Below are 27,820 nucleotides of genomic sequence, written 5' to 3' on the forward strand. Positions count from 1 at the left end.
GAGCCAAAATGAATATTTTTTAAAAATATGGCTTTTAGCTGATATTGTATGCTTGTATTTTATCTTGTCAAGTGAACTCTAAGACTTCTTTGTATAAAGTGACAAGCAAATGCTGCTAATCATAAATAATAATAATAATGGGCAAGAATTCCAAATCGGTGTTACCATGGCAGGCATAATTAACTGTATTTTGGCAGCTGCCAGGTTCATTAAACTATATGCAGCTTATATCTACATGCAACAAGAATAGGCTCATTAAATGCAAGCTTCCAGTTCTACATATATGGCTGGCTAAGGCCCTGCACATGAAACAAGCAACGTTCATGTTAACAGCTTATTGCAATGTCTCTTGTCAGACCTATGACAAAAGTGGCAGTGCTTGGTATTAGGCTAGTAAACCTGTTTTACAAAGCCCTGGACAACTTGGGTCCAGGACACCTTAAATGATGCTGCCCTCTGAGCCCTTATCTCCCAGACTGATCACTGAAATCATTCCGAGGAGCACCGTTAGCTGTAACTTGTGTTACAGAGGTACAACTGGACGGGCATTTAGTGTTGTCGGTCCCATGCTGTGGAACACTTCCAGCAGAAATTTGGGAGGCAATCTTTGCTTTGGACTTCTTGGAGACGTCTTTATGTCGGCCAGAGCTGTGGTTATTTAAAATTTTCTTGCATAACTGGTCATTTTGATTATTCTTTTGTGTTACTTTTAACGGTTTCTGTGTTGCTGTAAAGTGCCCTCATGTTTTGTGAGAGGGTGGCTTATAAATACTTTTATCAACTACATACAATAAATAAGGGGGGCAAAAAGTCTTCAGCACAGAATTCTACAACTCTCTACACAGTTAAGAAAGCTACATTTCTAGCTTCAGGAAAGGCTTCAGATGAAGGCAGTGACAACCAACAGCTCAGAAGCCTGTTTGTAAAAAGGAGGGTAAGCTTAACAGCAAGTCAAAAAGAAGGATGATCTTCTGTATCCATTTCAGTCTCTGTACTCCTACTAACCCGCTAAATGATGAATTTCCTTGTCCTTACTCTGCTCCCTAAAGAAAAGCGATTTGATGAATTCTATCACCAGAAGTCCATCCAAAAAAAGTGTTGCATTTCACAACCTGTTTATTTTGCAGCAGTTACAAAATACAGTCGTACCTTGGGTTGTCAAACGCCTTAGTTGTTGAACAAATTGGCTTGCAAGCAATCAAAACCTGGAAGTGAGTGTTCCGGTTTCTGAACGTTTTTTTGGAAGCCGAAAGTCCGATGCAGCTTCCGATTGGCTGCAGGAGCTTCCTGCAGCCAATCAGAAGCCGCACTTTGATTTCTGAACGTTTTGGAAGTCGAACGGACTTCCGGAACGGATTCTGTTTGACTTCTAAGGTACAACTGTACATCCTGCCTCCTGCCCAACTTTCAGATCTTCTATTCCTTCTTAAAGCTATTTTGCCCTAACCAATAAATTTAGTGCAGAAAAAATATCCCTTCCGACTTTGCAATGAGCAGGAAACAAAGTGTTGTGGTGTATCTTGCACAAGACCAACAGATCAATGATCACTAGACCCAGCAGAACGTGCAACGCTCATTTATATTGTGAGCAGATCAGGGTCTAGCAGTTTTGCAGTCACAGGTTATTTCCCCAGGAATACAATCTGAAGCAGGACTCTGATGTTGGTGCCATTTTGCTTGAAAAAGCTATAGTTTGGGGAAGCAGAATAGCTTAAATCAGGCACCCCCAAACAAACTGCGGCCCTCCAGATATTTTGGCCTACAACTCCCATGATCCCTAGCTAAGAGGACCAGTGGTCAGGGATGATGGGAACTGTAGTCCAAAACATCTGGAGGGCCAAAGTTTGGGGATGCCTGGCTTAAATCCACCCGCAGCTGCTTGAGTATTCTCCCATTTCCTAGCGACTGGATGGGGAGTCCACAGCCAGACCATTTTGCCATCAAATCAATTCAGAATTTCAGAGTTTCTGCACACCTGCAGTACCCACTTACCTTGCCACAACCTCCCCGCCACAAGGGTACAACCTCCCCAGCAACTTACAAGAAAGTCTGAGAGATGGTCAGAACCAGAGCTGAATCCACTGGTGTCAGAGTCTGAGGGGCTGCTGGAGCGTGAATACAGGAACGAACGGGTGTTGTCCAGGCGGGAACCCCTCAAAGGGTTCGGAAGGGTATCAGTCAGCTCAGAGCCAATGGGATCCATTGTCAGGAAATTCACAGGGGGCTTCCCCAGGGGATTGCTAAACACGCTAAGAACTGCAAAAGAGACAAAGTGATGCTTTAGGTACTCTTCAGCCCTAGTACCCTCTGTTCCCCTTCAATCAGATGGTTTGCTCTCAAAAAGAAAAGAAAAATCAATTTGGGGAAAAGAACTCCTTGAGGATTATAAATCACCATCCATTGCTGTGTCAGGGAACAAAAGGACTGCCCACAAAGATCTGTGCTAAGTGCTCCAATGCAGATGCCCACCTATACCAAGCACACTGGCATCAGCTCTTCTGAGTGAAAATAAATAAATGGTGATGTGTCCAAGCTTTCATTTGCTGTTCCGCGACCCCTGCTGCTCCACCAACTACTGCATGCAGGATCCTGCCATCTGTGGCTTTGTACACAAAGACCATTTATGAGATGCCGCATGAACATCTCAGGCAGGGACATCAGAAGGTGGATCCACTGGTCCCATGAACATGTTTTGCTCTCGAGGAGTACAACATGCCAGACAAAGCTGTAAGCAGAGGCAACATGCAAGTTATGCATGATCTCAAATACGGTACTTCAGCGATATGGGACCTCCCAAATATAATTGTCAAGGCTGCCTCGTTTTTTTTCATCTCACTGTGCACACAGACTACATTAAACCGTGTGTTCTGCTTACACCAGGGCCTGTAAGCAGAGCCACTGTCATCAATAATGCTTTCGGCTCAAAGCAGTTTACACAAAGGACATTATCCAAGACAGTGGCTCAGCTTGTTGTGTGCTCCCCTCGCAGATAAACCTCACCCAGTCCCCTCCAACACGCCACTGGACTCTCTATAGTTACACACAAGCAAATGGGCGAATCACCATACACAGAAAGATTGTGTTGCTTTGAGAAGCAGAAGCAAGAGCTCTGCCAAGATGTTGGCATTTTCCTTGCCTACATCTTGATTGGGCTTCTATGTTTGTATTTTCAAGTAGAATAGCTAGAGGCTTTACTCACAGTGAAGAGTAAGAAAAGAACCTGTGTTATGCTAAGCTGGCAAGTAGGCACGTGGGCACGCTTACGGAGATTAAGAGAATTGTACCTTACCTTTTTAAAAAGAAAAGTTGCCGGCCCTCATGATTTCAAGCATGCACTTGAACACATGCAGAATCCTTTGTTGTTGCAATATTCAGCAAGTGGAGCTCTGAGCTCTTTATGACTACTCTCCTTAGTTCTTCACCCCAGGTAAATCACCTTAGCAAGGATGCTCATTTATTAGCACTCAAGTTTTAGGGAACTTAAAACACAAATGTGAAAATGCCAACATGTATTCACTATAAATAGCCTAAATTAAAAGAGTCTTGGGCTCTCCTAATTCATTAATTCACATTCTTGTCTAGTTCAGATGTCATATATGTCCCTGAGTAAACAAAGTCCCTACACAGTCTTCTGTAATTAAAATAAATAAATATTTATACCCCACCCATCTGGCTGCGTTTCCCCAGCCACTCTGGGTGGCTTCCAACAGAAGTATTAAAATACAACAATTTATTAAACATTAAAAGCTTCCCTAAACAGGTTCAGATGTCCTCTAAAAATCTGGTAGACAAAATGGATAAATACATTTTTATCCATGTTATCTATCATCTTTATGTCTAGCTTAACACTGCAGAGGCAGCACTGGCATATTGTGCTGGCAGCAGTTTCTCACTCGCAACAGATGGAAGATTATGCTGTCTGAGGGGCTGCTTACACAACTCATGAGTAACCTCGCTGCAGAACGTGTAACAGGTAAAGTCAACCTGCTAGCATTCTATTTGCATGATTTATTATGGGTTCCAATCTTGAAGTATGGGTATCAAATGTGGATTTCCTTAACACAGAAATCTCAGCAAGAATTGAGCTCAGCCAGGTGATTCCTGGCTCTTACAGAAACTTAAGGCAAACCTGATGGGAGAGAGACAGACCTGCAAAGATTAGCTGTGCACTGGTGCCTGTGGTTCTTGCTTTGATGAGTCTTAAGGGACGGTAACTGTGCAACTGGGTGTCAATTGATTATTTATATCTGTATACTAATGCAACATGTTTTACCTCTGTGTTAGGCTCCCTGCCCTGCTGAACAGCTTGTTTGAACATAAGAAACCCAACCGGTGAAGAGCTTCATATTCTAATGCCTTCTCCTCCATCATACCAGCACTGAACACCCTTGTCCAAGCAATCTGATGGTGGGAACAGCAAGACAGAAGGGCTAAGTGGTTAGAGCATCTGCTTGGAAAGCAGAAGGCCCCAGGTTCAATCTCCAGTATTTCCAGGGACAGCTGGGAAGGACTCCTGCCTGAAGCTCTGGGCAGCTGCTGCCAGTGTAGAAAATACTGAGCTAGACGGAGCAATGATCTGATTCAGCATAATGTAGTTTCCTATAATGCAAAGGTGGCTTGGAGGGAAGCTGACGCTATCTCAGAGAACCATCTTGTTTGGGATGCTTATTGCTCCTATGAAAATTAACTGGCGTCTCCTCACCAATGTTGGCTTCATAGCAAACGAAACTCTGCCTGAATTTAATTTGTCCCATTTTTAGAACAGATTCAGGTAAGATGGTATTCAATTTTAACAGAATGGGACGAGACACTGTCCAGAAGACATGAAGCAGTACGATGCTCCTGTTTATTGTAATTACTTTTATACCGCCCTTCAATTATATTCTAGGGTTGCTTACAAAAAAGAAGAAGTGTAAAATCCATCTAAGCTATAAGCCACAAAGTCATGAAGAAGCTAAGAACAGTAAGCAGGATTAAAATTACATTGGAAAAGATTGGGAATGTAACTGTTCAAAGGTCCTTTTACCTGAAATCAAAAGGGCAATGGGTGTCAGTGGCCTCCTCTTGGGTATCTACCTGCCTCACCTCAGGTGGAAGCTTACTCACACCATCTTTGGTTCAAGCATTAAGCAAACATCAACTGAATGCTTCTTTAACTACAGAGGACCAGATACTAACACCACCCACGCAGAGAGCAGATTCTCAGAACTCTACAGCAACAGCAATATTCTGCCTCAGAAGCTTCACAGCTCAATGTTCCGGCTTCATGGTGGGCCTGCAATCCTGCCAATTTCTAGATCAGGCATCCCCAAACTTCGGCCCCCCAGATGTTTTGGACTACAATTCCCATCATCCCTGATTACTGGTCCTCTTAGCTAGGGATCATGGGAGTTGTAGGCCAAAACATCTGGAGGGCCGCAGTTTGGGGATGCCTGTTCTAGATGCAAGGGTTCTAAAGCAAGGTGGCCTCCTATATGAAAAAAGCCTTTCAATAGTATAACAACAAGGGGTAGTGTGGGGTGTGTGTGTGTGGGAAACCAAGGCCCTCCTAATTCTGTGAGTTGTTTCCAAAAATCGGCCAGCCAGAATGTCAAAAGGAGCTTCCAAGCACCTTGGACAGAAGGGGCAGGAATACTGTCACACAGCAAGAATCTAGAGATACCGAGTTATCGTATTCTGGTTGAGAGAGGTTGCACACAGGGTCAATCTCCATTCTGCTTTGATAGCCTAGATGGCTATCTTCATGGAGAGGTTACACTACTTGAACAATCGCTTCCAATCCATGTGGACATCATAAATTCCCTGTTGAGACAGACACGAGGTACACTTCCACCCACAGCAGCAGCAGGGGGCCTCCTCCTGTAGCACTCACAGAGCGAATGTCTCCTGGTGTTTGATATGTGTTTTTGCTGTCCAAATTAGGACATATCTCTGCTTCAACAGATCCACAAAGACCAGAAGACCCTTGAAGATGGCTCTCAACTCCCAACTAGTTGTGTGGATTTATATGCTCTATTGCCCTTGCAGAAAGCTAGAGTGGCATGTTTCCTACCAACTAGGGATGGGCAATATCTGGTTTTCAACGTTGTGAAACAAATTGTTTGCTTTTTAAAATTCTATTGTTACCCACCCCTGCCAAGATATCTAGTAGATTTGCCAAATGTTAAAATGAGAACAGCCTTCACACAGGCAAGACTAAATGACCTTCCGTTAGCAGATTGGATGGGCTGACACAAAGGAGTTCCTAAGGAGGACAGAGTTTGCAGCTGCAATTCTGTGTCATAACTCATGTACTCCTTGAATGCGCTTTTTATAATGACCTTAGAAACAAATTACATCCACCCATTGTTAAGATCGCAGAAGGGAAGGACGTCTCTTGCAAAGCCATTTTTTGTTGTCTGATGTAAAGAGGTATATAACCTTTAGAACATCCAAATTTCTTACCGAGGCTTTACAAATTCATGTCATAAAACTTAAAAGGGGGAATGGGAAATGATTTACCCTGTAAAGGTTGGGGAGTAGAAATGTAAACCACTGTTATTATCACCAGTATTCTTGTTATTATGTGTGTAATGGCTGCTTAGTAAACACAATAAATTGAACTGAACTGAACATTGTGATATAGCACCAGGTAAACATTGCAATATACTGATATATCACAATGTCTGAAATAAGGAGGAAGGAAAAAATAAGGTGGGAAGGGAGTATCAGCCAAGTGTCTATTCCTGCATGTGGACTTCAAACCAGTTTCGAATGGAACATTGCTCAGCCCTAGCTAAGAGCAATGTTCTCCTACAGAACCTTCTTTGCATTTTCTTTTGGTATTGGTGGCAATTGCTCTCTCGCTCTCTCATATATATATCCCAGTTGTCCAATCACTGAATAAGAGGTGTGTATTTTAGCGTGGGTGGCGCTGTGGTCTAAACCACTGAGCCTAGGGCTTGCCGATCAGAAGGTCGGTGGTTCGAATCCCTCCGACGAGGTGAGCTCTCGTTGCTCAGTCCCAGCTCCTGCCCACCTAGCAGTTCAAAAGCACGTCAAAGTGCAAGTAGATAAATAGGTAGCCAACCGCTCCGGCAGGAAAGTAAACAGCGTTTCTGTGTGCTGCTCTGGTTCACCAGAAGTAGCTTAGTCATGCTGGCCACATAACCCGGAAAAACTGTCTGCAGACAAACGCCGGCTCCCTCGGCCAGTAAAGCGAGATGAGCGCAGCAACCCCAGAGTCGTTCGTGACTGGACTTAACTGTCAGGGGTCCTTTACCTTTTTATTTTAGTTTATTGCCGGTTTTAGTTTTTTCAAAGTTTTAAATTGTTGTTAATTCCTTTTTTTTGTTCTATCTTTTTAGCTTACCTGCTTTGAGGGTATAAAAAAAGAAAACTATCAATAAATCACAAAATAATACTAACAATTTATGCCTCAACACCCTCCAACATGCCCCCAAAGGACCAAGAACCATTAACCCAGCTCTCCTATTAGAGGCAGTGAAGACTGGGAACTGGTAGGAAGATTCCCTTCCTTTCCTGATGTTCACAGTAAACACCTTCTCGAGTTAACCACATATTCTGCTGGCTCCATTCCTCAGCTGACCAAGAAACTACCTCCTTTATTCCCCTTGCAGCTAATAATTTTGAAAGCCTCTATCGTGCCCTTTCTTCAGTTATATATTTTCCTAGTCTAACAAGTCCCAGATGCTTTACATCTCAGTGTTAAGGTGTACTAATCCCTTGATAACTTTCACCTGCCATTTTCTATATGTTTTCAAGCTCTATCTCCTTTGAGATGGTGCTGTTAGAACTTTTGCACAAAATTTTCAATGTAGCTGCACCCAAGGATTTGGGATAGCACTAATAAGCTTATAGTTTTATTATCCGTATTTTTTCCTACTAATTCCTTAACACTGTATTTGCCCTGTTCACAGCAACAGTACATTGAGACAAACTTTTCCGTTTGCTCTCCACAAAGCTCAAGTTCCCTTTTCCGAGTAGCTTCTTCAAAATCAGAACAGCATCAGCATGTACCGTACTGGCCCGAATATAAGCCACACCCACAAATAAGCTGCAAATCTTTAAAATTCGGTGGATTGGGGAGCCATGGGCTTGGGAGCCACGGGCGTTGTTGCCCCACACTCCCAGGCTGTTCTGGGTGGGGGAGAGGAGCCCGCAAATATAAATTGCACTTGACTTTTCACAATTGAAATTGGGGGGGGGGGAGTGCGGCTTATATTCAGGCCAATACGGTATATATGATTTTTGGTTTTCCATGTGCTCACAACCAGTTCTGCAATTTCATTGTCTACTTGCCCAGGTTGGAAAGATCCTTCTGGAGCTCTTCAGCCTGTTGTTTCACTATACTGAATAGTCTGTGGTAGTCAAGTGCACAAATTACATCAGGGTTCACCTAACTCCAGATTATTTATAAGTAGATTACACAGCATTGCTCCAAATAAATTATTTCTTATTCTTTTTCCCTAGTGGGAGAGATCCATTGTTTTATTTCCCCTAATTCAGAAGAAAGTATGTATGCTTATTTATTTCTAACTTTTATTTCCTATTTCCAGTTGGTATCTGTACTGCATCTGAATTGATTTTATATATGCATTATTGTTGTTTTAAATATGTAAATAAAACATATAAAACAGTTTTTAAAATCGGTTTTTAATATATGCAGTTCTTAGAAAACATTGCTTTAGAATTATTTTAAAATGATGCAAGCTGACTTGAGAGCTCACTGGACTGAAAGGTGGCATGCAAATGTTTAAATAAGTATTAAAAATAAATAGCAGTTTATTTTAAAGTACCTGGGGACTTACACTCCTGCCAAACTTCTACATATAAGAGCCAATTAGCAAATATTCACTATGGGGCAGACGTAAGGACAGAGAAGGAACATTTTTCTCCATTCAAGTCCATAGGAGAGGGAAAACACAATTTGTACGGAACCCCAGTACAGGCCTGAATAAAAGCTTCTCCCAAAGATATCTTAAGACTTTCTCAACTGGATCCTTTTATCATTCAGCAACAAACATGGCCAAATGGAATGGAAGCAAGGAAACTGGTTTGAGCCAGTGGCACAGCTTAATCAATGTAATGCTTTAATTGCAAAGACCTGACAGCTCAATCTTAGTGAGGAAACGTTCTGCCTCTTATTGCAGTATTGCCAGCCTGAGAACAAAACTATGTGAAGCAGACAGCACTCCCAATAGTGTACCACACAAGCTAGTGACAACTGACTGCAATGGGACCCAAACAACTGATAAAGGAAGATACAATTTACTGGGATGTGTCTTGGTATGCTCATATGCTTGCCACATACAGCACAACACACAATGACAACTTTTAAAACTGCTTTTCCCCAGACCGTCGCCTAGGAAAGTTAATATTCATGAAGTGGTACCTTGGTTCTCAAACTTAATCCGTTCTGGAAGTCTCTTCCAAAACCAAGTGCACTTTCCCATAGAAAGTAATGCAAAATGGATGAATCCATTCCAGACTTTTAAAAACAACCCCTAAAACAGCAATTTAACATGAATTTTACTATCTAACGAGACCATTGATCCATAAAATGAAAGCAATAAACAATGTACTGCAGTCACACAACCAATCAGTAGCTGAACTGGGTTCCACACAGTTACAAAAACAAAGAGCTGCAAAAACAAAAACGCAAAATAAATAGCAAAAAAAGAGACAGACCTCAGTGTAACACTGAAAATGGAAGTATGGCACTCAAATTGGAAGTGTAACACTCACGTTCGACTTCTGAAAAAGGTTCACAAACCGGAACACTTACTTCCGGGTTTGCAGTGTTTAGGTTCCAAGGCGTTGAGAACCAAGGTACCACTGTATCTAGGAAGACTGATGCCCTTAAGGTTCAGAATCAACACCAAAGAACGCAGCAAGGAGTCAGAGACTGAACTGCACACGATTTTGTGAGTGCTATCTGCAAAATAAGCTTGAAGAAAAACACAAAGGAAAGGCCAAATACAGTCTCTCTGGCGTAAGGAGAAAGAGGGCCGCCTTAGGTGGTCTTAATCCAGCACAGCTCACTCCAGAATGGCATCACCAAAGGAGAGGAATTAAGCAACTATTCCTATAATTCCATTGCACTGTCCAAGAACTGCCACTCCCAAGCTGGCAGCAGCCCAAACATCGTCACTTGTGACTCAGCTGTTCTATTAAGCACTGGAGAGACCCTCTCTATGGAATAATCTGGTGGTACTTTTATTTTTCTATACCAGATCAATAAGCACAGAGAAGGACAAGCTTCCCTCTTTCGAGGAGTAAATCGACTCCAAGGATTCAGAGGCCAGACAGCATACTGGCTCTCCATCCTCTGAAAGAGGACAGCATACGATAGGAAAGTCTCACAGCTGTTAACACTTGTGTTCCCACACCTCTCATAAGAGCATATAGCAAAAATATGCAAAAATACTTCTGAGCAAGGAAATAAAAAAAAGGGAGGGGCAGTTCCCTGGGACCCATTGTAAAATCAGCTAGGGCTGTATAAACATTGCAGAGGTAAATTCACAACAAAGGTAATTATTTCTCTCAATTTGGATCGAAGCTGTTTTTTTGGGGGGGGGGAAACGCACCAAAATGCAGTATTCCATAGGAAACGACAAGATAGATACAGAACAGATATGGATTGTGGCTAATGTCAAAGCAGGAGCACACTGGCTGCAGAGTAAACAGGAATGTATACACAGCCCAAGGGTGCATTAAAAAAAAACTACCCAAGCCTGACATAGGTGGGGTGGGAAGCTTAGGAAATGCAGACGTGGGAAAATGTTTTACACTAACACACACACCCCATCCTCTGTACAAAGGTCTCTGCAGAAATAAGCCCCACAGGCTTCGAATGGGGCTTACTCCAGAGCAAGTGTTGCAGCCTTAAGGCTACTGCACAATGGCTGCTTGGATGCTCACTTTAGCAGCATATACTACTAAAGCTGAGAAGATTATAATGGCCTCTGCACAAGGATGACGTGCAAATTCGTGAAGCATTCCATCTATAAAAAAAGGTTGCTTGGGAACTTTGAAGCTTTCTTGGTGGTGGCACCCCAATTAAGGGACTCGCTCCTTGCAAATAGATCGGGCGGTTATCTGCATGCATTTTGGACACCAGCTGAAAGCAGCTCTGTGTGCAGGTGGATGCTAAACATTAATGCTGAGCCTTTGCTGTTTTAGTACTACAAAAAGCCTCCCAAGGGTTGATTATGTATTGCTGGCTGTGTTTGTGTGGACAGACGGAGTCCCTCAAACCCCAGGCGACCCCTGAGCGGAATAATGACTCGAGACAACTTGCTATAGGATTAAAATTGGCGACGACAACCTCTCGGCATATGGCCAATGCCTCCCCTCAAGACCCCTTTAACGGGGAACCCTGATATCAATGCTGCAAAGGGGGGCGTGGGTCACCACTTCAGGGTGGTCCCTCCCCTTACTTGGCAACGCCTCCCCTGGCAGGATTGGGCGGTTGACTGAGGTAGGCGAAGACCCCAGATATCCTGCCTGGGGAGGATGAAGCCAGTCCTGAACTACCAGGTGCCGCACTGGGATCTAGGGGGCTGTGCGCAAGCACGCAAAAGTCGCCCCCCCCCCATTTGATGTGGGGAGCGGTCATTGGTGTTTCACTTCAAGTTCTGCACCCAGCTCTGGGATTGCCTGTGGCAATAAAGAACAGCCAACAATATAATTTTAAACAAATGTCTACACGGAGCTCCCTTGTCACAGGGAACAATGTGCGATATTGACCAAATCCAATTCCCTTTTAAATGTGCTGTGGGAGAGGGATTATTGGTTTGTTGTTCTTATTTTTACTATGCATTTGGGTTTTTTTAAATATTGTAACTTTATGTTGTGAACTGCCCTGGATCTGCAGGTAAAGGGTGGTATACAATTTTTTAAAAATAAGATAATAATAGTAATAGTACTGTAATAGTAATAGTAATAATAATACTTTCCCTACATTCAATGCTTTTACAAACAAAAAGCAAACTCAATAGCTACTAACCACAATGACTAGGTTCTGCATCCACTGTCAATAAGGTATTACGTCCCTGAATGCCAGATGGTGCGTTCATCTCCAGCTTGCAGGCTTTCCACAAACATCTGGTTGGTCACTGTGAGAATAGGATGCTGGACTAGATGGGTCTCTGAACTGGTCCAGCAGGCTACGTTCTTAACTAGGAAGGGCGACTTGGAATCTGTACAAAGCCAGCAACATGTGGGGAGGAAATTGAATGGGAATTCAGAGAGAAGAGCTCCTAGTTTATACAGCATGGGGCTATGATGGGCCTTCCAGGCTGTTGTGGGGGCTTTCCTCACCATGTGTATTCTACAACATGGATCACATCCACAGCACACATTTGAAGCACTCTTGTAATAATTTTAACAGCCATGGCTTCCCCCAAAGAACAATGGGAACTGTAGTTTAAGGATGCTGGGACCTGTAGCTCTCTAAAACTGCCACAGGGGCATAACAAAAACAGCCCTGAAATTCTGCAAACATTTGTGGAATGAAATGTTATGGGATTTCAGTATCAAGTTACACGATATGCCCTGAGTGGAAGTGAAGCAGTTGTTAAAAGGTAAAGGTAAAGGACCCCTGACAGTGAGTCGCAGACAACTCTGGGGTTGCGGCACTCATCTCACTTTACAGGCCGAGGGAGTCGGCATTTGTCCGCAGACAGTTTTTCCAGGTCATGTGGCCAGCATGACTAAGCTGCTTCTGGTGCAATGGAACACTGAAACCAGAGCAGCGCACAGAAATGCCGTTTACCTTCCCGCCAGAGCAGTACCTATTTATCTACTTCCACTTTTTGGCGTGCTTTCAAACTCTAGGTTGGCAGGAGCTGGGACTGAGCAACAGGAGCTCACCCCATCGTGGGGATTCGAACTGCTGACCTTCTGATTGGCAAGCCCAAGAAGCTCAGTGGTTTAGACCACAGCGCCACCTGGTCCCTTAGAAGCAGTTGTTACCACCCCTGAAACTTTTCCAGACACAAACGGTATTGAAAACAAGATCACATTATTACCACCTCAGCAGCATCATGAGCACAAATAATCATGAATGCAGAGTAAACAGGGATATCTGAAGGGGCTCTGAATGTTTTTAACCCCTCCTTCATTACACACGACTACTACTAAAAGTACTATCATTACAACATTCCATATGGAGTGTTAAGAAACAGGACTAACTGTACTGGCAACCCTAGAGAAGTGTACTGTACACAGCCATTCGCGCTCCACACCAACCTTTCATATCTTAGGCCAGGAAATCCCTATTTAGCACCAAGTTAGTCAATTTAAAGGCAGCTTAGACAACACACTCCAAGTTTCAAACACAGTATTTGAGTTTTTGTACAACCTAAATTTCTATCATAAGCAGCATTACTGATCTGGAAAAAAAGGGCAAATCTCTATACTGCGCCACAATAAATCCATCCTGTGAAAAAAATTTTTGCCTACTGCTGAAAAAACAAAGAAAATTCCGCAAATGCTAATAGCACGCTGCTAATATATCTTGCAAATTAAGTCCAGGAGCTTGCTTTTTGACTGAATTATGCTCTGCCTGGAAATCAAATCTTGAATGAATTGCACATTAGCAAGGGTAAGCACACCATTCTTCCATATCACAAAAGCCAAATTGCATTCAAGGATACAGGAAGCAGATTTAAGGGGGGGAAATCTTCATGATCTGAGGCTATGTACCAACAGCATGAAGTTGTGTTTTTTTAAAAGGTTTGAGGTACAAGAAAGCAAGTTTGCTAAAGTTGAAAGCAGGCTTAACTTTACCATAAAGCTATTCTTGAATAATTAAGGCATTGGTTGTACTTGTAGGAAGTGGCAGAATGGTAGGGTGGGTTGTATCACTTTTAAAAAATCCAGAAAGCAACAAGCGTTTCCCTGCTATATTTTTGCCATGAGTTAACATGGAGGGGTGGTCAAAACTAGACTCCCCAGAAGTAGAACAGTTCGTTCAGCTACATATCTAGCAATAGTTTAGTTAGGCCATGACAAAACAATTGCATAGTTCAGCGTTTCTCAACCGCTGTTCCGCGGCACACTAGTGTGCCGCGAGACGCTGGCTGGTGTGTCGCGACGTGCGGCGACGAGAAGGGCGATTTGCATTGTCACGTGCCTGGCGGCTGCCAATAAACAGCACTGACCCGCCGGAAAGCAATATTTCTCCTCCTCTTTCCCAAAGCTCAGTGCAAACGAGCCTGGCGGCCGCCAAAACACAACACTAACCCGCCGGAAAGCAATATTTGGCAAGTGTTTCTTACAGTCATAATTATAATATAGGGCGGCACAAAGTTAAATTTTTTAACTTTTTTAATGGTGGTGTGCCTCGTGATTTTTTTCACGGAACAAGTGTGCCGTGGCCCAAAAAAGGTTGAGAAACACTGGCATAGTTAAGTGGACCTCTTGACTAGGCCTCAAAGGACTCGGGAGTGGAAAAAGTACAGAGAAACACAATATTGTTACCACCCAAATTCATGCTGCTGCAAATTGTTTGGATCCATAAGTCAAAGGCAGAAATACAAGTGATGATAGCATGGCGGCCAAGGTTTTTGCACAACACAACCTCTAGCTCCTCTTGCTTCTTACTTATTTCAGATTCCTCCATCTTCTAAAGCGGGGAGGGGGCAGGGGGGAGAAGGTCTATGTTTGCAACTACACCATTTGTTTTACTGTACCACTGATTGTTTTTATTGTTTTTTGCCTGCTTCTCATAAACTGGCAAAACCAAAGAGATGCTGGGTTTATTAAAGTTCAGCAACTTGTAGCTTCTGGAGAAGGTGCGAGGATAATATGCTCACCTGCAGCATGTTACACCTACAGCATATTTTACAGTAATCTTAGTCACAAGGTTATCCATACTTCCCTGTCCAGGAACAGTTGTAGTTGGTGCACCAAGCAAAGCTGCTAATGAACCACAAATGGTCACCAGGGCTTCTAGTGACAGCAATGGATTTGGGTCCGAGCCGACCAAACTGTTACCCAGGGCAGGTAAACAACCCAATTCCGAGAGCTAGAAACCACCCATAAATAAAAATCATTTTAAAATGGTAGGCGCTGCAGCAATCTAAAGGAGGTACCTGGCACATCTCGTGATGCTGTTATGCTAAAGCATTGCAAGGCTGGAGTACTTCTTTCAACAAGATTCCCATTCACAACGACACTGATAAATTGTATTACTCGTTTTAGCCAGGCCATTTGCTATTTCTGGGTTTGAACCTCTTTCTCCCATTGTTGCTCCAACTGAAATTGTGCGTTTCTGTGACCTTTACACACGATGTGGCTGCGGACATTGCATTGCCATGATGCAGAATGCAGGGAAATTGGAGAAGCTGTGGATGACTGTTGCCATACCAATAAGGTATCCTTGAGCTCAGAAATGATTGGCAAGTAGAATACAAGTTGCCAAATTAGGAAATATTCTTAGTACAGTGGTACCTCGACAACCGAATGCTTCGACTTCCGAAGTCGACAACCCCGGGAGTCTTTTCGCCACGCATGCGTTCTGCACCTGCACAAAGCAGCGCGCGCGGTCGGCGCATGAGCAGAAGCGCAAAAGCGCACTTCACGCACAAGCGGCGCTTCAACAACCGACAGGGTGGATAAAAATCAACGATTTTTTTTAAAAAAAATTAAAAAATCGGATTTTTAAAATTTAAATTGGATTTTTTAGATTTAAATCGATTTTTTGATTTAAATTGGATTTTTTAAAATAAAATGCTTTTTGAGGAAAATATATTACCACCCAAAGGTGCTTCCATCATGAAATGAAGATTAGTTTTTTAATTATGTAGAATAAGGTTGGATATGCCAACCTAGCAGTTCGAAAGCACGTCAAAATGCAAGTTTCCATGTGCTGCTCTGGTTTGCCAGAAGCGGCTTTGTCATGCTGCCCACATGACCTGGAAGCTATACGCCAGCTCCCTCTTCCAGAGGTTTTTGTAAGATTATTGGGCAGTTTCTCTGTCTACAAGATATCACAGGTGCTTGGTTTACTTTTGCAGTTCTCAAAACTGAATTTGACTCAACAGAGATCACATGCCTCTTCTTCCCAGCAAAAATGTTATAACATGAACAGAGTTGAGAAAAAGACCTTAATCCTATTGTTCTACAAACCTATGAATACAGAAACAACCCCTTCAGTGCTAAGTTTCAAGAAGTTCAGTGAATAGAATAGAAACAATATTTTTCTGATTGTTTGGAGTGGACAGTATTTAAGTTTTTCATGTGTAGGCTGGGCTGACAGTCTAAGTTTCTTAATATATATTGTTTTTGTTTAGCCAAATTAGTTAACAAACATGGATGTTTGTTTAAGCAAATAACATATGCTGTAATGTTATTGTTTCAGTTGAATAAATCTATTTAAATTGTTATTATTAAGGTAATGATTATTTTTCTCCTTCCTAAGTACAACAGTAAAGTTGTCCAAATATGAATAACCCATTAAACTGGGGATAAAAAACTAATATGAAAAGTTGTTATTCTAAAAATCTTCATCTACTTGCATATTAAAGTTATACCAGCAAGAATTAGTCTTTATGTAGAAAACTACAGTATGATTTAAATCAAGCCTTACTGACTAGTGATTTAAATCGTGATTTAAATCAGTTTGATTTAAATCAAATCCACCCTGACAACCGAAGACTTTGATTTACGAAGATGGCCGCGGAACAGATCGTCTTCGTAAGTCGAGGTACCACTGTATACTGGAGTAAGAGGGGATGGTGTCAGCATCCCACTTCCAAAACTGGGCGTCTAGGTCTTCTGTATACCCAGCTGCCCATTCCCATTCTGCTAGAATTTGTCTTATGCCAATGTCACATCCATGCTATACATTTAAAGCATTCATATACCTCTGGTACAGTCATGTTGTTGTTGTTTAGTCGTGTCCGACTCTTCGTGACCCCATGGACCAGAGCACGCCAGGCACTCCTGTCTTCCACTGCCTCCCGCAGTTTGGTCAGACTCATGTTCGTAGCTTCGAGAACACTGTCCAACCATCTTACCTGAGCCAGACCATTTATCCCCCTATTATCTACTCTTAACTTGGCAATGGCCTGGTAAAGTTATATACAGGACTTCTTTCTCTTAACTGGGTATGCCAGGGAATTGAACCTAGGAAACTTCTACATGCAATGCATGTGGTCTACACCAGTGAGCTATGGCTCTGGACAGGGGCCAGGGGCTGGGGCAGTTAACTCAACTGTTGGCTCAGCAACTTGCCTCCCTTTCCTACTGTGTTCTGGTTAGCCCTTGCCAGCATTGCTGCCTTTCTTCCTTGCTATCTGGTCTTAACTGCAATGCAAATGTCTGCACCCTCTTGAGGATTTGCTCTCAGACCACTTCAGTCAAACTCTGGAGGGTTGGCTGGTCAAGTTGCTTCATCTCCTATCAAACTTTCAACCAGTGGCTAAGTCCTAGCGGTCCCTACCCTAGCTCCCAACAGGCAGTAGTACTTGACACTCTACAGCCATGGCCTCTCCACCACAACCAAGATGCCACAACTACATTCTGCTTAAACCAGTGTTTCCCAAACTTGGGTCTCCAGCTATTTTTGGACTACAACTCCCATCAGCCCTAGCTAGCAAGACCAGTGGTCAGGGATGATAATAATAATAATAATAAAATTTTATTTATACCCCGCCCTCCCCAGTCAAAAACCGGGCTCAGGGCGGCTGATGGGAATTGCAGCCCAAAAACAGCTAGAGACCAAAGTCTGGGAAACATTTGATTTAAACCATAGGCTTCCAGTACAGTTCGGTACAGTTCCAGGACACGGGTGGCGCTGTGGTCTAAACCACAGAGCCTAGGGCAGAGGTCGGCAACCTCCGGCCCATAGGCCGGATCTGGCCCACAGAGGCCTTTTAACCAGCTCACGAGCTGCCCGCTCACCGAGCCGCCCGGCAAGTCCCCCGTGCGCTGCGCTAAACCGGTGCAGCACGGCGCAGGGTCTCGTCGAGTGGTGCCGGAAATGGCACCTGCGCACACAGATACCAGAAACCGTGTCTGCACATGTCCAGGCGTCGAAAACTGCTTTTGCGCAGTTGTGATTTTCAGCTTCCGGGCATGCGCAGAAGCACGTTCTGGCGCCGCGGACATGTGCAGACGTGATTTCTGGCATCGCGCTGCACATGTCCGGCCCACGGACAATTGTCCGTGGGAATGATCCAGCCCATGCCCAGAAAACCTTGCCAACCCCTGCCCCTGGCCTAGGGCTTGCCGATCAGAAGGTCAGCAGTTCAAATCCCCACGACAGGGTGAGCTTCCGTTGCTTGGTCCCTGCTCCTACCAACCTAGCAGTTTGAAAGCACGTCAAAGTGCAGTAGATAAATAGGTATCACTCCAGTAGGAAGGTAAATGGTGTTTCCGTGCGCTGCTCTGGTTCGCCAGAAGTGGCTCTTAGTCATGCTGGCCATATGACCCGGAAGCTGTCTGCGGACAAACGCCAGCTCCCTCGGCCAGTAAAGCAAGCTGAGCACCGCAACCCCAGAGTGGTCCGCGACTGGACTTAACGGTTAGCGGTCCCTTTACTATGTGCCATTCCCTGCAACTAAATATACAAGACAAAGGTGGTCACAGAGCCCAGCTGATAAATCTGCAACAGAGGAATCACTTTCCTTACCTGGTGAAATAGAAGGCTGTGGACTATATACTTCAATGAAAGCAGCACCGCTGTAAACAATGCTTAATAAAGCTACAGATCACACAGTCTTTACCACTCTGGATGGTGAGAGCGAGTCATAGAGGAGCTGCATGCCGATTTAAAGGAATCACAGCAGTAAGTACATGCTTGGATTCAGAACTCATCAGTAGTCAAACACTGGCACTTCAAGAGTGCAGATCAGCAATAGTATTTTTAGCATGATTGCGAACTTTTTGCACTTTCAGCCAGCTCCCTGTAGATTTGTACAGCTGAGTCATTATAGAAGCTTCCAAACTGCTCAGAACCAATGGCATAGTCTGGTACTTGGCAGGGCTTGTCCCTCCCAACCTACAGGCTGGGGCCTTGAGACAAATCTGGGCAATGCTGCAGTCCTGGTGTCCAGCACTTCACCAAGATGCCAGCTGCTGCACCAAGACATGGCGAAGGAAATCTGCCTGCTGGAAATCTGACTCTTGACAAAGCACCCAGTCTTCGCTTACTAAAGCAGCCAACTCAAGGAGATTTCTTCCTTTGCTGAATGATGCACTTGGGAAGGCCATCTACATTGCTACTTACTTTTTGAAAACATGTCTGGAACTGTTATGTACTAGGCTTGGATCCTGGAGAACCAATGCCAGCCCATGCAGAGGATACTAAACTGCATGGACCAACAGTATGACTCAGTATAAAGTTGCTTCCTATGTTGTTCCTAGGCTTCACTGTTCTTAATTTTGAACTCCTTCTCCAAAATAGGCTTTTCCATACATAGGCAAAATCAGCTCTCTCCTGCTGTTCCTCTGGCTCTGCAGAGTCATTGCAAAGCAGAAGAAACAATACAATAAGGGGCAAGGGAGGCTAAAACAGTGAACATGCAATGGCAGAGTTTTGCATGGGAATGCAGACACCCACTGCTTCTTCCTTGCTGTTCAGCCACTTCCAACACGTGGCTTTTTGTTTTTGCTCAAGGTGGTGGTGGGGAGGCCACCCAGCTCAAGCACAATTCTGTGCTTCGATTGAGAATCAAAGTGGTATGTGATTCAGAGCTGACTTAAGACCACAAGACGACAACACACCCATCGTTCAGTTTTTGCAGAGGAGTTAATGTAGCTGCATGCACCAAAAGCCACACAATATTGCCAACTTGGGCCTGCTGTCAGCCTTTCCACCAGAGTACCTGTCCCCTTTCGCTGAAAGATTCTCAAAAAATCCAATGCCCTTCTTTATCCGCTAATGCTCTATTTCACAGAATCACAGAATTGTAGAGCTGGAAGGCACAACAAGGATCATCTAGTCCAACCCCCTGCAGTGTAGGAATCTTTCACCTAACATGGGGCTCGAACCCACAACCCTGAGATTAAGAGTCTCATCCTCTACCAACTGAGCTATGTAGATTTCAATTTTTTTCCTTTTTATTATGGACTGTTTATGTAATTATTGCTTATTGTAGGATGAAAGGTGGGGCTAGCTGTTTTTTTTAAAAAGAAAAATAAGTGCTTATACACACACAGGATGGAACACCCTGAATGTTATACAATCCCTGCCCTCTACTTCAACAAGGTGGGTTAATAGATGTGTGGATGTTGCCACTTGTCTTATTTCTAATATGACTTTCTCACATTGGGTATGGTCTGAAAATCTCTTGCTATGCATATTGTCTGTTGAACCTTAGCTACAAATTCAGGCCCTACATTGGCACTGGTTAACTCAGGCATCCCCAAACTTCAGCCCTCCAGATGTTTTGGACTACAATTCCCATCTTCCCCGACCGCTGGTCCTGTTAGCTAGGGATCATGGGAGTTGTAGGCCAAAACATCTGGAGGGCCGCAGTTTGGGCATGCCTGGGTTAACTTAATGGATTTATTTAACAGGTTACATACATAGCTCGTTGGCAGCACTCCTAACACAGACCTATGCAGAACATCTTCTGGCCTTAGGGATGGGAGTATAGGAGTCACAAAGCTCGGCTGTACACTTCGGAGACCAATGTGCAGTTAATTTACTGTGTCCACATGTACAACACATGATGCCCAGATTGAACTGGGGCTTGGGCCCATATGCAATGCTATTTCTGCCCTAAGTCTCTTTTCTGCCCTAAATATGCTCCCAATGCCAATGGGACCGTTCTGCATTGCAAGAATGCCTCTAAATTGCACGCTCATAGTCAATGGAAACTGTTATCTAGGTTGGTGAAATTTTAACTTCTGTGGCCAGAGCAAACCGTGGGTATCAGAGCAAATTTCTGCCATGGGCAGAATTTGACAAAGTTTTGCATTACTGGAAAGAGACTCGAGCAGGATTTGCTTTTCTTGTCGGGGCTCCCATCCGACGGAAGTTATTTTTGCAGCAGTATCTTGCAGCTGGTTGCAGTGCAGTTAAGAAGTACTGTAGTCATATATTGCTGCAATACAATTGAGACTAGTGCAGCGGCTCTACAGTACAGAAATAAGTTACGGAACATGCTCTGTTCAGGTAGTTGCCTAGGCAGATCCGGTTAATGCTGGCCCTCGTTGAGGCCTTCATGATCACATGCACTCTGTCTGGAAATCCTTACTGATATCTTACCCCTTCACACATTGCCTCCCTGACTTGTATAGTCAAAGTGGCACAGCACACACAGTTTTTATAGACTGCTACAGTTGAACAAGTGCCAATACTGCCCCACCTTAAGATGTCTGCACCAAGCTCTTGCCCCAGCCCACTGCGCCCATTATTCTATTGCAATACAAGCAAGGCTCTTAAAAGCACAATATATGCCTAGCAGAGTTAATGGCTGCGTTTACAGGTCTCTTTGGGAATCAGTTTGGTAGGGCAGGCGTCCTTTGAGCAACCAACATCTTCCACTAATGCAGCCCTGCATTAGTTTTCCTACAGAAACTAGTTGTATTAATGCAACACATCTGTTGCCAAAATGAGCACAGCCCAAAAGGACAACAGTGGAGGAACTAAAGTACTTCCCTGACAAGCAACTTTTGCAACCAAGACTAATAACATAAATGGGCCTTCTGCATGTGGTTTCAAGCCCACCTGTCCCACTTCCTGGGAACACCCACCTGTCCCCCCCCCATTACACGAGCAGGAAAGGTACACAAGCCTTTCTTGCTAGAAGTTTGCAGAACCACTCAGAAGCTATTTAAGATGCTGATGCCAAAAAGCATTTACAACAGCCTGACTGGACCAGCAAAAATACTGCTGAAACATCATACTGATTTGTCCTGCCAGCCATCAAAGCCAGTGGTAGTTTCCAAGGCTTTAACAGGATAAAAATGTATTTTGGTTTCTTCTGCAAAAAGCCAATACAACGCACATTCTCAAAGAACTGTACTGAGTATCATTGTAAACCTTGAGAAGCCCAGCTGAGCAAAAGCAGAATAGTTTTCAGAGGGCAGTGACTAGACTATTTTGGGTTTCTTTTACTTAGCTTGGCTTCTCAAAGTTTCATCTTCCTGACTCATCACATGCTGGTAAATCACAGAAACTCTGCAGTAGGAGAGGACAACACTCGGAAGAAACAGGTGCAAATGCTTGGCTTCCCCATGAAGGAAAACTTCCAAAGGCTAATGGAATGTGAGAGTTTAGTGCAATCACATCCAACCAGAGATACTATCCTAACCTGGTAGATCGGTAATCTCACAAGTGGAATAGAGGCATCTCTCACAGGCCCTTGACCCAGGAAGAGCTACCACCAACCGCCTAGAGTCAAGATTTGGGCATCTGCTAATGAGCCTCTTTTCTACACCCCCTGCAGGGGGCAGCTTCAACTGCTGTGGGAACTTCTGGTGGGTTGAAAAGCACAGTAAAAAAAAACAGTCTAAATAAATACAATTAAAACTCCTTGCAGTCATCCCACGTTGCAACAGCCTGAAATATTACAACAGCCCACGATTCAAAGCCACTTTGGGGAGCACAACTTTAGTCCTCCAACCAGCTGGCTCTACAGGAGCATCACAGAAAACACTACTACTCTCTCTCTCTCTCTCTGCCCCCACCCAATATTTACCATTGCATTCTCAATGCAGTATCAGGTTTAGAAACTTATCGCACCCTATTATTAGTGGGGGCGGGAGGGACAGCTACAGTTCTCCTTCCCCAAAAGGTCTCACTTAGTGCCCCAAACCACTATATTACTCTTGAGGGAATGGATGCCTTAGTAAAACAAAACAAAACAACAACAATAATAATGTTAAGAAAGAAGCTGTCGGTAATAATCAGAAGCTGGTGACAAAGCTGGGGGGAAAAGCAAAGCAATCCGGCAACTGTTGCTGTGCGTCAGCAGAGTCACTCACCAGACTGCAGGCTAGGCTGGGCTGCAGCATCCGAATCCTGGGAGCTCCATGGCCTGTCCCACCCTGGCTGGCTGAGAGACTGCAGTCCAAGGCACAGGTCAGTGGTGTCTGGGAGACCCCGCGGAGACTCCTGCACAGAAGGTGGGAAGAGCATTCTGCTTGCTGCCACTCCCTTGGAGTCCTGGAAGTCTGCTCAGACAGGGGGGGGGAGAGAAAAGAAAATACACAAATAAAAATACACGCACGCACGAGCTCGGGAGTTTAGGAGTTTTGCAGAGGGCGAAGCCCAAACCAGATCTCACGATATTCAGCAGCTATTATTTCTACAGATAGTGATGACACGGAGGGGTGGCGGGGAGGAGAGGAGCAGAGCACCAGATGGCCTGTGCCCAGACCCACGTCCACCCTCCTATCCCGCCGGCACTAGTGACTGGGCCGGCATGTGATCAGGCTCTGCTGATGCTTACCGTTCTGCCAGAGACGTCACTCGGCCATGCAATATAGCCACATCTTCGCTTACATGATAGAGGTGGAGAGCAAGCCTGCCCATGGGAGCCGAGGCAGCATGCAGGAGGGGAGAAGAGGCGACACAGTTAAACAGGGAGCTGTAGCTTAGCTCTGAGCCGAGCAGGGAGGTGGCTAGAGGCAGCAGCCACCCCCCTCGGTTAAAGCAGAGCAGCAGAGGCAGCAGCAGCAGCACAGCCGCGGAGGCAGTGTGTGAGTGTGTGTGTGTGTGTGAGAGAGAGAGTGAGTGTGTGTGTGAGAGAGATCACACTGTTGGCTTGGTGCTTTCCAGCTCCCCTGGCCCCGCCTCCCCACCCACAACCCCCCCACAACCCTTTCGTCCTGGAATGTTTCCAGCTGCTGGCGCAAGCCCTGGAAGCAGCAAAATGCAAAGCTTCACAATTCTGCTAGCATAGTCTGTTTGCTTTAAACTTGGCTATTGTGTGCCCTCACAGTCTCTGCATTGTTTACCGCTATGGGTAACCTTCAGATAAAAGAAAGATCCTGAGCTACACATTGGAAGGTGCATGCACACTTAAGGGGTAGTGGTAACAGAGCCTGACATTTAAACGGAGCTAAGGTTAAAGTCAGCATCCCCTTGCCTTAATAATAATAATAATAATAATAGCTATTTGGGGGGGCAGCCACACCCAAAGCATAACCTGTCACTACACTGCTTTCCCATCTCAAAAAAAACCTCCAAAATAAATGGCACAGGGCTGTAGGAGGAAAACGCAGTAATGTTTTGCAAGTCTCCAAATTCCAGCATAATGCAGAACAGGGTGGGAGCCAGACCAGAGAACCTTGTCTCCTTTGAAGCTCCAGTCATAAGGTGTTCCAGCAGTAACATCACTGCCACCCACTTGAGATTTAACAGCTGGAACAAACACCACAGAGCACAGCTACCTTGTGCCAACCTCTGGAATTGCTAAGAAATGGCAGTTTCATTCTCGATTTAGACCAGACACGCTGCCTGAAACCCTAAAGGGGAGCTACGAAGCGGCCACATTTTTAGTGCAGAATCAGGAGGAGATGAGAGGAGGATCTTCGAGGATGCAAAATTGGCTTCTTATGAAATCATCCAGGGTTGGGTTTTTTTTTGGGGGGGGGGGACAGTCAGTTATCACTAAACCAACCGTCATTTTTCATAGTCAAGTATTACATGAAGTTAACACCCCGCTTATGTAGTAGGCAGCTTGCATTTTATGCACCATCACCTGATAAAATCCTTCCTCTCCAGCCCAGCAAGAATCTCTACACACAAAAGGACCCCTCCAATTCAGGGATAAGGCATTCGCTGCCTTGCATCATAACCACAACTCAGATTTTGAAAAACTAAGCTGCATTACACTTGTTTGGAGTTTTATTGTAAACGAAATTTGCAACAGTTGGAGTTGCCTGTAGGATGCAAAATGAAAACCAACGGTTGCTCGATCCCAGTATTCCTGACATTTATAGTTAACTATTCATGCATAACTTTGTTAGCTGTTGATAACTGATTACAGTAAGTTTAGAATAGTCCTTTGTTTTTTGTTGGTCTCCCCCAGCTGTGGAATTCTTTTCTCTTCCCCTTCAGAAGCTTTTTTAAAAAAACTGATAGAAGAATAGTTAAAACATTGCAATTTAGGTTGTCATTTGTTGGCTAAGATTAAACTGGAGAGATGTTATTGTAAATGGATCATATTGCATGTTTCCATTTTTTAAAAGAGTGTGCTCTGAAAGTTTTGGGATAGAAGTGAATGCAAATTTAGGCTAGGAAGTCCTATTCTGGAACTCATGGGATTTTATAAAAGCTATGACTTAAACATGCATGCTAGCTGGGTAGAGTTTTGATTGGGGGGGGGCTTGGATCAGTTGAGTGGCTGAATTGTACATGCCTTTAGAGTGCTTATTGGAAGCACAGAATTAAGGATTCTCTATTAGACACAGCAGAGGTCTAAGTACATTAATTAAAAAATCTGCACAAAGTGACATTTGATGGGCAATATTGTTTGATAAATTTCTTACAGGAGGGAGAAAAGGGAACACAATTCCTTGTTATCTAGGTTTAGAATATGCCTAATAAACTATATGCTGCAACAGCAATGTTTAAAATGAGAAAATTGCTTGGGAAGGGCAGATTGTAAAGTCCCCACACCCTGGAGGGCAGAAGAAGAAGGGACCCGAAGGAGTCTCAAAGCAGCTAACATTCTCCTTTCCCTTCCTCCCCCACAACAAAGACTCTGTGAGGTGAGTGAGGCTGAGAGACTTCAAAGAAGTGTGACTAGCCCAAGGTCACCCAGCAGCTGCATGTGGAGGAGAGGGGATGTGAACCCAGTTCACCAGATTACGAGTCTACCACTCTTAACCACAACACCACACTGGCTCTCTCAGTATTTAGCCATGTGATTTCGCCAAACCACAGCCCAGAGGTGAATGTGCTCAGAAGAACATCTGAATCTGCTCACAGTCTGGATAATTTTAAAAAGTCGTTTGTGGCTGTATTAGGATGCCAAAAATGTTGCACACTTTGCACTGGACTGACCAGCGTTCAACATGACTTGGAGAATTTGTATCTGATGGAACTTCAACATAAGGCTCCAAGTTTGAGAGTGAAACTGGTAATTACCTAAAAACTGGAGAATAGACTTAGTAGTGTGTTTGCTGCAGGTTCATGCAGGCACAGCGGAAAAACCCACAGAACACCACAGCAGCACACAACTGTTTCCTAGGAGTTTCAGTTTTTAGCAAGAAAGCAGCAGTCTCGTGGTTGCCAAGATATTCTTGAATGTGTGGGCAATGTCTGAAGTCTCAGAGCCAGAGGAAATGCTGAACAAAATTTATACTACTCCTGGGAAAAGAGAGTAAGGCAGGGCTTGGGTGCCCTCACATGGCTTTCCAACTTTCTCGTGGTAGCAGAACTATGGCAACTGCAAAGTACTGATGTAAACTTGCACTGATATCATTCACACAGTTCATAGTTGTCCGATTATATCACTTGCAGTTGTATCAAATTTACTGCTAAATGAAAGTTGCTAAATGGTAGATTTGCTGCACTGGCAGAACGTCGTTGCACATGGGAAAATTACGTGCACTACCAAAGATGGCTGTGCAATGGATTGCACAAATGTTTCACAACCGTGTTGGATTCCTTGGTTGTGCAACCTTTAAACTCTGCCATCTCCTACAACCCTAGGTTATGTCCACACGAAACATGATTTGTGTTAGTTACAGGTAGGTAGCCGTGTTGGTCTGAGTCGAAACAAAATAATAAAATTCCTTCAGGAGCACCTTAAAGACCAACTAAGTTTTTATTTTGGTATGAGCTTTCGTGTGCATACCCTCTGATGAAGTGTGCATACACACAAAAGCTCATTCCAAAATAAAAACTTAGTTGGTCTTTAAGGTGCTACTGAAGGAATGATTTGTGTTAATAGCCTTACGGGGTAATCCTATGCATGTCTGCTCAAAGACCCAATGAGTTCAGTATATTCCAAAGACTAGCTGTTTTCATGCAGGAACCTTTTGAGCTATGTCTGCACATAAGTGCTATACTGTACTGCAAGTGTGATATACAAACCTATTCTAGAGCTATACTCTCAAGAACAAAGCTACATTCTATTCTAGAGCTATACTCTCAAGAACAAAGCATATATTTGTGAATGCTCACTCAACATGATCTCATTTGCGGGAATAATATTCCTTTAATCTGAAATCCTGTTAAACATTAATACTATTCTCAGAAAGGTGTAAAACTTAAATCTTTTTAACAAGTGCCAGCCCAATCTTCATTATCTGAGGGAAAATCTCAATCAGCTAGGTAAAGCTACTAAATTGGGATTCTACGACTTTTTCTAAACCTAGAACTCACCCTAAAACTTCATATTTACTTTTGGCAATGTAAGGGCCACCTTGTTTTTCCACCTACAAAGGAATCAGCATGTTCCACCAAAGGATAGAGGACAGACACCTAGGCATTTGCACAGGCAATACTAATACTAATAATTTATTATTTATACCCCGCCCATCTGGTTGGGTTTCCCCAGCCACTCTGGGCAGCTTCCAACAAAAGATTAAAAATACATTAAAACATCAGTCATTAAAAACTTCCCTAAACAGAGCAGCCTTCAAATGTCTTCTAAACGTCTCATAGTTGTTTATTTCTTTGTCATCTGATGGGAGAGCGTTCCACAGGGCGGGTGCCACTACTGAGAAGGCCCTCTGCCTGGTTCCCTGTAACTGCTATTTTATGTTTGAGTGCTTTGCTTCCCAAGAGGTCTATGTTTTCCATTGTCCATATTTATGAAAACCTGGACAAACATCAGTTATTCCAAACACAGTAAACCAGTTATTCTAAAACAAGCTGCTCAGTCAGTAGAGCATCAGACTT

The 27,820-nt window shown here is 43.9% G+C and overlaps 1 protein-coding gene and 1 pseudogene across 2 annotated transcripts in view; one reads left to right on the forward strand and one right to left on the reverse strand.

Moving 5' to 3' along the window:
* Window positions 1-27,820, reverse strand: part of CPEB1 (cytoplasmic polyadenylation element binding protein 1) — a 50,978-nt gene that overhangs the window by 16,352 nt on the left and 6,806 nt on the right. Inside the window, exons 1-3 of one of the 2 annotated variants that reach the window (XM_060282631.1) lie at window positions 23,415-23,667; window positions 22,948-23,136; window positions 2,042-2,256 (exon numbers count right to left, since the gene is read on the reverse strand). In XM_060282631.1, the coding sequence (XP_060138614.1) occupies window positions 2,042-2,256; window positions 22,948-23,101 (369 nt within the window). In that variant the 5' untranslated portion in view covers window positions 23,102-23,136; window positions 23,415-23,667. Of the gene's footprint in view, window positions 1-2,041; window positions 2,257-22,947; window positions 23,137-23,414; window positions 23,668-27,820 lie in introns of those variants that run through there. The other variant, XM_035132118.2, reaches the window with a different exon arrangement.
* Window positions 10,916-11,012, forward strand: LOC118093327 (U6 spliceosomal RNA; annotated as a pseudogene).

Source organism: Zootoca vivipara, chromosome 14 (assembly GCF_963506605.1).
Source record: "Zootoca vivipara chromosome 14, rZooViv1.1, whole genome shotgun sequence".
Taxonomy (NCBI): domain Eukaryota; kingdom Metazoa; phylum Chordata; class Lepidosauria; order Squamata; family Lacertidae; genus Zootoca; species Zootoca vivipara.